Raw genomic sequence first — 13,599 nt, 5'->3', positions numbered from 1 at the left:
ACAATAAATACACACTATCCACCAAGAGATATCAACCATTTACTCCCTAGGAAGGAGACGACTATGCATGGGTAACAGATGGCATTCTACCTTCATAGCAGTTATGAATGAGAATGCCAAGGCAAGTCATAGAAGCATATATTCTCTCTGATGAGGGGAAATGGGCAAAGCTCTACACCCTCCCACAGCTACAGTGAGCACAGCTGACAGAAAGAAGAAGAAAAGGTGAAAACACTCTACCCTGTCTTGACTTAACCCAAATCTCTCTCCCTTTCAAGTTACTTGGTCGTGGGGCACGAAGGGGTTTGGGTGGGAACTGTGGTTGACAGCATCATCTGTCCTTTCCTGCCCCTGCTGAAGAACCCTCAGTACATCATCATGTGGCCTCCCCATGGCCCACCCTCTCAAGATGAGGAGGACAGCAAGGACCACGAGTGATGTTAAGTTTATTACCTGGTGAATCTACATGGTCACAATATGATTACAGATAATGCCATGTGTTTCCTAAGGTTCAGGGCTATGAGACACTAGAATGCATTACAGACAATAATTTAGAATTATCCTAGGCTGATTTTAAAGAGGTAAGTAGGGAGATGACATTTGGGGATGGTCTGTGATGAATTGAAAGAGATGCGCAGATGTCAGGTAAGTAGAGCCTCCCAGGACGGCAACGCGGAGGACGGGTCCTAGTGTTCTGGGATCTGGCACTCAGCTGTGCAGGTCCAAAGAATGGATTCTGTCTGTACTGCTAGGCAGTGAGTTTGGGGGCCTCACCTATGCTAACCAAACCCTCACAAGATTGACATGTCACACAAAACACAAATGTATTTATGTGTAATAGGTATATAACAAACCTTTTCAGTGACCTCCCTAACTTGTTTCTGTAATCCTGCCCATTATCAGGGTAGCGGGGAGACCAATTCATGTTACCTTGTTAAACAAAGATGCAGAATCAAAAGAGTTGGATACGTTTAAGGGGTGTTTCATCCAGGTATTGGGAAGCCTTCTGAGTGGAACGTGCTTTCCAGGTGATCTGAGCACTACCGACCGCCAGGAAAAGTGTCTCTCTCCTCTGGAAGGTGTTAAGCTATCAGCACCGAATTCCCACTGCCTAATCTGCCCTTTTCTAAACCAATGCAGATTACCTATCTACCACACCTCCAACGATATTAATCCTAGTTTTCTTCAGATGGAGCACAATACCATTCTCACCACTTTGTTTTACATCCAGTCATTTTCCTGAACCTACACCTGGCTCATCTTAACTATCCCAGTCTTCTCCGTCCCTCATGACCAGCCCACAGAGACGGTTCCTGATGGTTGGTCTCTTCAATTATGTGTTGGTTCTCATTGCTTCCTCTGATGAAATTATTTTCAACTTCTGGGGGCACTTTAATATGCACGTGACAAGCTCCCACAGTCTGCCTGGAGGCAGAAAGATGCCTCCCACAGCCTTGTTCAGCACCAATTATTCTGTTCATCTGTGGAAAGTGTTTGTAACGTGTTTTATTTATTTTGCCGCCACACATTCCTGCCTTCCTAGAGGAAGAGGTGAATAAACCACCCTGCCTCTTCCCCCGAGAAAGTAATTTTTTCACCTTAGGTGGGCCATCTGTTTCTCCTAACACAGCTCTGCTTTGACTTGAATTGAACACATCTTGTCCCAGGCATTTTGCCAGCTGTAGGTTCCAGGAAATGGAGCAACTAAAAGTGGTTTCGTTGTGATGTCAGATCTCTTTTTTTTTTTTTAACGCAACTTATGGAATTAACTTGAAGGAAATTGTGCATCACTGTTCACAGGAGTGGTTAGAGTGGCAAGAGTCTCAGAGTAACAATGAAACTGTATACGAATATCCTAAGAAATACCACTGAGGCATGTTGCTAGATCCAGCAGAGGGCCTGATAAGTGGAAAGAAAAATTGAGTTTTTGCTTTGGACCCAAAACAGATCCCCTAAGCCAGGGGTGTCCAAACTGCGGCCCGCGGGCCAACTGCGGCCCGCAATTCATTGTTAATTGGCCCACAGCAAATTCCAAAAATACATTTAGTTTACTTAAATAAACCAGGTGAGGCAATACGTACTTCACCTCGAGTGAGTGGCCCAGCTGTTTGTATATTTTACCACATATGGCCTTTGGAAAAAAACATTGAAAAAAGTTTGGACACCTCTGCCCTAAGCTAAGAGTTCTCAACCCTTGATGAAGATCCAATTCAACTATGTAGTTTTCAGTCTTCATGCCTTGGTCCCACTCAACTGGCTGCTTCTGATGCCCAGCTATGTTGCGAACAATTCCTCTAAACCATTAGGTGTCAGAGACCTCTTCTTAAGCTCCCAAACTATTGGGGGAAAAATTACCCAGGGCAGAAAGTTTCAAAATGTACAGACTGCACATCAAAAGAAATGATCACAATGAAAAGACAACCTATAGAATGGGAAAAATATTTGCAAATCATGCACCTGATAAGGGGTTAATATCTAAAATATATAAAGAACTCATACAACTCAATAGCAAAAATATCAAATAACTCAACTAAAAATGGTCAAAGGGTTTTGTTCCTCAAGCAATTCCACTTCTGGTATATATCTGAAGGAAATGAAAACACTATGTTGAAGAGATATCTGCAACCCCATGTTCCTAGCAGCATAATTTGCAATAATCAAGACATGGAAACAACATAAGTGCCCATGAAGGTATGAAGAGATAAAGAACTTGTAGTATATTAATACAATGGAATATTGAGCCATAAATAAAGAACGAAATCCTGCCATTTGTGATACCATGGATGGGACTTGAGGGCGTTAAGCTAAGTGAAATAAATCAGACAGAAACAAATACTGTATGATCTCACTTTTATGTGGAATCTTAAAAATAAAAAAAAGTCATAGGTGGTGGACGAATTGTATAAAGGTGGTCAAAAGCTCCAAACTTCCAGGTATAAGATAAGTAAGTCCTTTTACTAACAATTGTCACCCCAATAAAGTTTAATTAAAAAAAAAAGATAAGTCCTGGGGATATAATGTATGTACAACATGCTGATTGTAATTAGCACTGCTGTTATGGTATATTTGAAAGTTGTTGAAGAGAGTACATCCCAAGACTTCTCATCACAAGGAAAAAAACTTTTTTTTCTTGTATCTCTATGAGATGATGGATGTTAACTAAACTTCTTGGGGTAATCATGTCACAATATAGGTGAGTCAAGTGATTATGCTGTACACCTTAAACTTATAGTGTGCTGTATGTATGTCAATTACAGCTCAATAAAACTAGGAAAAAATATACAGGCTTAATGTGGAAGGTGATGAGCTGTGGGAGGCAGCAGTGAACTGAGGGTGGTATGATGCTCAGATTGTTTTCTGACATTGTTATTCGGAGTTGGAGCAAGGAGTTAATCGCGAAGACAAGAAGGCAGCTCTATTTTGGCAACTATGGGCCACTCAGGCCAATGGAGGGCCTTTTGTCGTGCTTTAGCGCAGATATAGGGCATCAGCAAGAGCAACATTACTTGACTGACTTTAAAAGATAAAGCACAATTAGTAGCTGCTTCCACGAACCGACAAGTAAATATGGCAGCTACTTTATAGAGGTGAAAGACAGTAGAAGAAATGGTAGATATCATGAGTTGAAGAAAAGCATTCATGACTTACTCTAACATATGTGAGAGAAGACTTTGAGACTTTCTGAACTATTCAGAAGGGATTGGGCCAGGGCTGATATTCAGCCAATACACACTGACATGGTGTTACTATAGGTTAAAATATAGAAATATTGCCATGATGGTTGGTAAATCGCTTAAGTTAGACCATATGCCACAGAATGACAACATCCAATGGCCACTGTGTAGGTGGTAATGGGATTTGGGCCTGGTGCCTCTGGACATTGGGGCATAAGCTGAGCAGACAGAGGTGGTAGCTGGAGGGGGTGCAGTCCCTGCCTGCTGCTCAGGGTGGGCCCAGGATTGGCCGAGGGGTGGGACAGGCCCCGCTTGTGGTAGTGTTGTAGGTAGGGGTAGGTAGAAGCAAAGGCCCTCCAGGTACAGGCTATGTGAGAAGCGCTGGCATCCTGATCATGAGGGAGAGCCCACCTCGTCACCCTCCCACTGCAGCAAGTGCCTGGTCCAGAGCTAATGACCATCAATTTAATGGGGAAGACATTGGGAGAGTTTGGTGCAGTTCCCTCCATAAAACTGTAGCTTAGAGATAGGCAGCATTTAGTTCTCTGAGTTTATCAAACATCAGACCACACCAGTAATTTCCACACATCAATAATGATTTAGAAATTAGAATAATTTGATGACCATTTAACCTTGTATCACATAGTAGTTTCATGATATATAGTTTAGAGAATATAAATAGTTTAAATCTTTATTTACAGACTGATTATTTATGTGTTGATTACATTTATTTATAAAACTTCTACTGACATACAGGTTGTTCAGTACCATCCCTAGAGTGGGCAGTGTGGAACTGGAGGCATAGTGATTCGGCTCATGGGATTTAAAATGGCTTCATTTCCCCCTGGCCTGTATCCTAGGTTGGTCTGACTTGGGCAAATATGGGTTTCATTTGATTTACAAATGAAATGTTAGTTTCCATTTGTTGCTCAGGATTGGATCTAACCAACCCAGTCAAGATTTCCCAGTCATTACTCTTCTCATACTTCCTGAACCTTCAGAAGGGTCTGCGCTGCAGCTGCAAGATGCAAACGAGGCAAAAGAAATGGCACTGGTAGGCTTTCACTAACTTTGCCAGGGCAGGAAGGCCAGAAGGTCATTCATTCAACAAATAGTTATTGAGCACCTAAACTGTGCCAGGGAGCGTTCTCAGCACTGAGAATATGTAACAGAATAAAATAGATGAAAATCCCTACCGTGGAGCCAACACGTGGTTGCAGGTGGTGGTCATTATTCAAAGACAAAGGACTGACGGAACCAAGGAGAAAGTCGGGCTCTCCTTTCAGCACCCTCTCCTGCACACTCTGCCGCCTTGGGGTAGTAGCTAGGCCACTGGGATTAACACCGCAGCACTGAGGAGCTACTCTACTCTGAGACAGTTAAGCAATCATGTGGGTGGGTCCCAGGAAAGGACCCCAGCTCCAAATTTACTGCTCCTTTCTTATGACTTAGTATTCAAAGTTCTGCCATTTGAGAAACATTTTCCAACAAATGTTCCTTGGAATCTAGTCCCTCAAAACGCTTAGTTTTACCAAAAAAAAAAAAAAAAGGCTCAGTGGTTAAACACATTTGGCAAACACTTTAGCTCTTGGAGATTCATGATGAACTGGCGTATTAAATATAATCCGTGTGACCTCCATTGGTTTTGGATTCCAAATTTGGGCATCTCTCTCTTTTTCTAATGACTTACTTGTGTAAGTTTCCATTCCTTCATATTGAAGGTAATGCAGTATCTCTCTCTTAAGGATTTCCCATTCCCCAAATTGTCCAGGAACCCTGGGAACTTCCTTAGTCCAAACACAGCTTGGAGCAGTCATGTTTCAAAGTGGCATGTGGAAAGAACTGATCAGTTCATTAAAACTTCTGATTTTAATCACTTCTACATGGTGTCACTGTTGAAAACTGGTTTCGACAGTCCCTGTGCTGCCCGAAGGATGTCTTTTCTGCTGCAGAACCCTGTGCAGGCAGCAGGGGGGCACTTGAGGACACCGATTCCCAAGGTGACAGGCTTATTGGATTTATACTCAGTGGAATCAGCCACTGTTCCTCAAACACGACAGCTTTGCCCAGGTGGCTGGTTATAATGGGGTTTTAAAGCACAGCTACACACTGTATCTAGAACACGCTGTCTCCCACAAACCTCCAGACCCTAGTGTTGAGCCTAAGTCACTGAGCCAGACTCCCTTTATTTCTTGGGGGAACTTGAATGCTTTTTGCTATCAGGGGACCCATCAGGGCTATCTCAGACCTTCAGAAAGCTCTAATTAAGTTGAATCTCAAAAGGGAAGCAGATTGGGTCTTGATCCCTTTCCTTCTGGAGGATCCTTAGCCCTAGGGAAGCTTGATTTGGCATATCAGGGAGACATTAGCAACAAAAGTCTTTGTACATATCCCTTCTCCAGAGACATGTTTATGGACTCACCTTGTATTGACATAATTAGGTGTATACAGGAAACTATCAAAGGAGATCCAGGGGGTCTTATTCTGCCATGCTGCTTCTCCACTAAATATACGCATTAAATTTCAAATCACTACAAATGTTTCTGGGAAGTTGGAATACTTAAAAATCATTTGTTATGAATCATTTGGCCCAAGTTGTTTATCAGGTTTCTTCCTATTTGAGAGGTAGCTAAAATCCAGAAGGATATAGAACACACCACTTATAAAGTTTCCTGGGTGCAAAGGACCGAAAGACATGCTGGGATATTGTAGGCAATTAAGCACCCGGAGGGCCCCCTGTCACGTGGGAAAGGAAGAACAATGAAAGAGAGAGGAAGATTTTTCCGTTATGATTTTGTATATTAAAAAGGGTACTGTCTATCTATGGAAGTCCCCTCTAATGCATCATAAGGTATGTTCTCCTTCAGAGATAGACTCCCAAGAATTCTCTCCTGAATTCCGTCCAACTAAAAGAAAAAAAAAAAAAAAAAACTAAACTAAAAAACTGAAAAAACGCTAAAACCCTTCAGCCTTCTTGGTAAGCCAGTCCTCATCTCTCAGTGAGTCAGGCTCCTCATGGAGAAATATCAGAACCTTTTAGGTCAGGCAAGAAAACCCCAGCAGTTGCCAACATGGCTTTAGACTCATTAATTTTTCTGATACTAAAAAGATCATAATTTCTATGGAGAGGAAAAATACATTGAGCTAGTATGATATCCTTAAGCCTCTTATTCTTACTGGTCCTTGGCTATCTCCATTTCCTCAAATATTTTACTTCAAGTGACTTAAGACACAAAATAAAACATAGTATACACTGTTAAAGCTTTCTTGATACCAGGATATTTTATACTCAGTCTTATTGCACCAATTAGCACAAGTCACTTGGATACTGTGGGGAAAAGCAGTGAAAATTCTGTAAGGTGGTAACAATATGGGGGCAATTTTTATTAACCCATCTTCAAAAAAGGACCCTCTTCAGAATACTTGTATTAAAGGCAAAGACTAAGGTACCTTTTGATAGAAGACAGTGTTATAGAAATGCCTTTTGTGTTTTGGGGGTAAAATTGTTATGTTTTAGACTTCAGTGAACATATTTGCCTCCCACTCTAATGCACACCCATATTGTATACAATAACAAGTTGTGTTTTAACAGGATTATACTATATGTAAAGCACATCACATGTTTAGAGATGAAATATCCAGGGACAATATTTCCATTGCTTACAATTCTTGGCATTTCATGTGTTCTATCTGACATGTACACACATTAAGGGAGCTGGTTTTAGTTACCTAATACTGTGTTGCATTTACTACTTTAACTTGCAAATGCTTTTATTTGAATCTCTAAACATGTCATTTTTAACATGTTCTATTAGTGAGAGAAACAAAGAAAAATTTTACAACTAATCTAACGCCTATAAATTTCCCTGTTTGTGACATCGAAGAAATGGCCTTGACAGACACAGATCTGCTCATATTTCAAAGAATATCAAATATAAATACTTCTAAATTGCCCTATATTTAAAGTTCTCTTATTCCATAAAATATTTATGGATTCATTGTTTATACTTTTGTAAAAAATGGTGCCTGATTCTGAACAGATTTATTATGTGAATGTGTTTATTATTTTTTAAACAGCTATATTTGAGAAGCCATATAAAAGCTAAATATTACAAATCAACAATTACACTCAAGAAGAAAACTAAATGTTAAAAAGATGCTTAGTGTATTTGAAAACTTATGTCCCTGCAAAACCTACATAGAAATGTTTATAGCATCTTTAATCATAATTGCAAAAACTGTAAGCAACCAAGATGTCCTTCAACAGGTGAAAGGATAAAAAAACAAAAAACTGGCATATCTCTATAATGGAATATTATTCCGTGATAAAAATAGGTAAACTGTCAAGCCATAAAAAGACGTGGGTGACTCTTAACTACATATTTCTGAATGAAAGAAGCCAGTCTATACAGGCTATATACTATGTGGTTCCAATTATATGACAATCTGGAAAATGTAACATTATAGAAATGGTAAAAAAGATCAATGGTTAGCAGGAGTCCCAGGCAGGGGGAAGGCTGAATAGGTGACTACTTTAGGGCGGTGTGACTATTCTGCATCATAATGTAATGGTGGATAGATGACACTGCGAATTTAACAAAACCCATAGACCTTTACAGCACAGATACTTAACCTCAATGCATGCAAATTAAAAAAATACATATAATATTTAAATTATTATATATGATATTTAAATTATATATATACATATATATGTATACATATATTTATTTATTTATTTATTTATTTATTTATTTATTTATTTAAGCGGTTGGTTTTCCCTGCATGGAATGCAGAATGTGACAAAACACTCTAACCGTATTAAAAATGAATGAAACCACCTCACTGAAGGGTGTGGTAGAAGGAAAGGTGCTGACCTAAGTAACTTTGGAAATGGAGTCTATAAAACTGAAGTCAAAAAATACTGTCAACACTGTGCTCTAGTTGATAAATGTATCATAGGACATGAGTCAACAGTTCTGATATTGCTGTCCGTGTATACTGGAATTGCACAACTAAATAAATGGCAGATGGTGGGAGACAGGTTTCTCACTGTTGGAGTGGGTGGTTACAGATAAGCAAGGGGAGGGGGCTAGAACATTTCATGTAGTAATGGATTAGAGTTGGAGACATCAGTATAAAACTCATGTTTATTTGCTATAGGTACAAATGGTTACATAGACAAATACGTATAGATATGTATACATATACAGATTAGTGCATATATATATTTCCTCGCTCTGTCAGCTGAGAGGGCCTAGAGGTTATGACACACCAGTAGTAATGAGCCCATCTAGTGCCTGGATCTTGGTTTGTAACCAATTCACCAATAGAAGGAACTATGGCTCCTTGGAGAAATGGTTGATTCTAAGACTGGGACAGGAAATGTACAAGATAAGCCTGGGGCATCTTGTAGTGCCAGAAAGTTAGGAGGCGTTGGGGAAAACAAAACAAAACACCTGATGAGGGTATATACCAAGAAGATACGTGAGACGCCTGAAAGAGCTCCCAATAGCCAAAGCTGGAACAGTTTAAGCAACAGCAATATTGGATTATAATCCAAAGTATAAAATAAATATCCATGAGTTCATATTGATGTAAATAAACAAATGAGGGAGAATAGACACATTTTACACACAGAATTCCAAGAAATCTACGTAGACACTCTGCCCTCCAGGAGGTAGACCATAACTCCCTAGTGCTTAAGGGTGAGGTACACATGGTGACTTCCTGTCAAAGAGTGCAATATGGAAAGGGGGAGAAACAGAGTAACTTTGTAGTGGAGAAAACGGCCAAACACTACCTTAGGCAGGTGATCAAGGTCCACGGCAACTGTGATACGTCATGTTTACAGTATGAGAAGATGTACTGAAAAGAGCACTTTAACTTCGGGGTCTTTTTCTCAAAATCACCTAACCCAAGTTCCATCATAAGGTAAATATTAGGTAAATGTCAGTGGAAGGACATTCTACAAAACACCTAACCAGTACTCCTCAAAACTTGTCAAGATCACTGAAAACACAGGAAGTCTAAGAAACTGTCTCGGTCAAGAGAAGAGAAGCCTAAAGAGACAAGTGAACCTAATAACGTGGTGTCCCGGAGGGGGTCCTTGAACAGAAAAAGGACATTTATTTCTTAGTAAAAACGAAGAAAATGAATAAATTATGGACTTTAGTTAATAATGTATCATTATTGATTCATTAATTGTAATTCATGTACCACACTAATGTAAGATGTTAAATAATAGAGGAAATTGGGTATAAGGTATATAGGAAGTTTCTGTCCTGTTAACAATTTTTTCTGTAAATCTAAAACTATCCTAAAATGTAACAGTTTATTTAAAAAGATATTGAGAATCACACATTCATAAAAAGTGGGAAATGGAAGGCACCATAAAGCCCATCCATTAAACCATTTGTTTTTACAAGGGAGGAAACTGAGGATTGATAGTAGGATTTAGCAGCCTGCTCTTCAGAGAGGACCTTGAGAAAACGGTAGCTAGCCACTGAAATTCATCCTCCCTGACACTAAACGTCAATCATAAAAGACAGTGGACACTCAATAAATAATTATCGAATGGCGAATAATTCTCCCAAACCTACCTTCTACCCAAGTATTTCATCCATTTACTCATTCATTTATATACTCATTCATCCATTTAACAAGTACTTACTGAGTGGCGCCACAATTTTACTTCTAGAATTATAATCCCTTGGAAACTCAATCCAAATGACTGACATTTGGGCAATTTTACATATTTGACACTGTAGGAAACTCTATTTCGCTGACTCAAATTTATAAGGAAGAATTGTTTCAAGCCCAGTATCAACAGAAAATAGATTGAGGAGACACACTAAGTGAGTGATGGTTCTATGAGATAAAGAGTATGTATGTGTGGTTCATTTACACTCAGTCATGGGCTGCAACCTTTTGGAATAGTATTGTTGGCTTAGATTCTCCAGCCTCTCATTCTATGTTTACTACTTATTGAGACAATAGGCCAAGAAGAGAGTTTTCTTTTGCTTTCCAGTTTCAGTTCCACGATCTTGGCCAAGTTGCCTAATCTTTTTGAGCCTCAGTTCCCCCATGTGAAAATCACCTCATAAAAGAATGTTGCTTGGATTAAATAAGCCAACATTTCTAAAGAGCTCAGCACACTTGGCAATGACAGACACTATTACTAGTATCATTACAATTATTGGTATCATTACCAACCAACCAGATGCTTGTACCTGTAAAACAACTGTGGGAAGCTGAGGGCAATAACTCAGGATCTACAAAAGAATATATGTCTGTACACTTAATCAATCTTTTGATCTTTCTAGGTTTGATGAGTGGTTCGTGTCCAACAAACCCCAACATTATTGTTGGGATCTGGGCTATGATTCTATTTACTGTCAGTCCAATGCCTCCTTTAGACAGTGAGGAAACAAATTCATCCACAGGGTTACTTTCAAGTTCCTTTCCTTCTTGGCTTCTTTTCCTACTAACGTCTATTTTCACATTAACATTATCATTCATTCTAAATATTCTATGGGCTCCTAAAACTGCATAGTTTTCTTTAACACACTTCTCTCCCGATGTTCATTTTTCTGCCTTTATTTCTATCATATTTAAAGATCACGTTACTTAGGGCATTTACAACCTCTATGTATAAATGCTGTGAAAAAGTCCAGCACTCCCACTGGGTGCCTTACTCTCTATGCCCAAGTAAAACAGGGCTTGTGTTGGCTCTTCTGACTAAAAGTTTCTGAGCAAGAAGATGCCCCCTACAATCCTCATTGGAGCCAAGGCTGCCTGTCTGGAAATCCTAGCAGTTCCCAAGTACATCAGACCTTGGAAACTGCATTTCAAGACGAATGACTTTAGGAAGCAGTTCTCTTCCTGCATCATTCAACATCTTACACAACAGCTCTTGTTAATTCTGCTCTCTCCTCAAGGGCCTCACTCGAGACTCCTCAGTGGAGTCTGTTTTCATGTTTCACTTCAGTGGCAGAAAGCTAAGTATTTGTGATAGAGGTTATCGTGTTCAACCCTGTTGCAAAAAAACCATTCAAAGCACAAATGTTCCAAGTTCAGAGGAAGTCTTAAGAGAAACTTTAAATAGTTTTAATCAAAAAGAATACTCCTTTACTGAGTTCAAAGATACTTAATAACGCAAGTTAATTGTTTCTTTTTAACTGATTTTAAAGGAATTTTAAAAGGTAATTTTGCCTGTAGCTCATTATTTCAACAAACATACTGTGAATTAGTTTTCAATTAGCGTAATTATTAGAAATGTCTTTTGTCAAGGATATGCACATAAAGCAGGTCCTACCTCTCTCCTGGGAGGAACCTGTGAAGGTTGAAACCAGCTGCTGCTTCTCCCCACACTGCCACTCTCAGTGACTCCAGAAGGATGTAAGCCTGAGGGAAATGAGAGAAAGGGGTCAATTCTGGAACAGAGGAGCCACAGATTCTAAATCAGGTCATATGCATCAGCTCCCAGGTGGAAATCAGAGGCAGAGTTTATGTGTTCCCATTTTTTCACAAGCTTAAGATGTCCAATGTGTAAAACTGTTTATATCTAAGACCTCTCCTGAAGCTTCATCTGATGGGAAGGATTTTATTGTTGTTATTGTTTGTTTGTCTTCTTGGAAATACTACTCAGCTCACTTTTCAAATTTAACATGAATCCTTTTCTGCCTAAGTTCTATATTAAATGTTTCTCTACTCATAAATTGGCTCTATCACTAATTTGTGGGGATTTTCTATTTGTAACAAACCTGATTAGACACAAGAATGATAACATTTATATCTATGCAAATAAAACACAAACACACACACACACACAGGCAGTATGTATCACATAAAAATACAGGACATATTTTCTAGAAATCTGGGCAGCATATCTGAATGGCCTTACGTACCTCATATAAAAGGCTTATTTTGGGAGGCTCCAGAGGCTGTCTCAAAGAGACAGATGGTCTCCAGAGCAACATAAACCAGGGTTCAATAATAGGTCTGGGTAACAGGCCATCAGGAGAAAAAGCAAAACAAAACACAATGCCCAAGTTTCCATATACAAGAAAACAAATGGTGGTGTCAGATATGAGCCCCAAATTAAAAGTCACAAGGGCAGCCTGTCCAATTGCAGGCCTTGGTTTATAATTCAGCTGCTTTTCAAATGGCTAACTCTGTGTAATGGACATCAGGATGAATAGCAGAAGACATTTTTTAATTTAACAATGTCCAACAATTCTCCCTTGAAATCATGGGAAGTCCAGCTAATGAAAAGTAAATGAGACACAACGAGGGACTAGGAAGCCAAGATCCCAATGTGCTTTTTAGGGGAAATCTTTTCTAAGTGACTAGGAATGTAATGCAGAAGCACTAGGCAGTTACCAAACAGCTGTTGTGTGCCACTTGAAATGGGCATGCAACAAACCCAGTGACAGATATATAGTATGGATTTGAATATTGCTTAATATAAAAATGAATCCACTATTTTGAACAGCCATAGATTAAATACAAAGAAACCAAAGAACTAAACACACAGGGAAAGAAGGGTTCAACAAGAGGAAAAGAGAGAATTCATCCACAGGAAAGTTGATTTGTGTCAGCACCATACTTCCGTCCTGAATCAACATGGAGTAAGCAAGATGGATAGATAGCTCTGAGGATGGAGTAAAGGCTGAATAGTCTCCATTGTTCCCCTCATACTCACATATTTCTACACATTTAAGTCGTACAAATAAATTTACTCTGCCTGTGGCATAATCTTTATTTAGTAAGTATCACAGGAAACTTATTTATAACCATTCAAAGGAAACGTGCAGACAACTGTACTATGCCTCTCATCTCTTCTCTTCAATTCCTTGTCACTTGCTCCAGCTTCAATGAAATGGGGACCAGAGACTTGATCTCCCTCAGGGCTGGTAACTGC

General features: G+C 39.4%; 1 protein-coding gene across 11 annotated transcripts in view; it reads right to left on the bottom strand.

Annotated features, from left to right (window-relative positions):
- The window catches only part of SAP30 (Sin3A associated protein 30), a 104,784-nt gene that overhangs the window by 62,748 nt on the left and 28,437 nt on the right, over positions 1 to 13,599 (bottom strand). For 9 of the 11 annotated variants that reach the window (XR_012498127.2, XR_012498128.2, XM_088792539.1 and 6 more), the window contains exon 4: positions 11,992 to 12,080. Coding sequence is in view for 7 of the 11 variants with exons in the window: in XM_088792539.1 (XP_088648665.1) it covers positions 11,992 to 12,080 (89 nt within the window). In the remaining 4 variants the exon portion in view is untranslated. Of the gene's footprint in view, positions 1 to 11,991; positions 12,081 to 13,599 lie in introns of those variants that run through there. The other 2 variants (XM_019733178.3, XR_002137467.3) reach the window with 2 other exon arrangements.

This window comes from Rhinolophus sinicus, chromosome 15 (genome assembly GCF_057876585.1).
Source record: "Rhinolophus sinicus isolate RSI-liver-muscle chromosome 15, RSI-T2T, whole genome shotgun sequence".
Lineage (NCBI taxonomy): Eukaryota > Metazoa > Chordata > Mammalia > Chiroptera > Rhinolophidae > Rhinolophus > Rhinolophus sinicus.
This window is presented reverse-complemented; position numbering and strand designations above follow the sequence as displayed.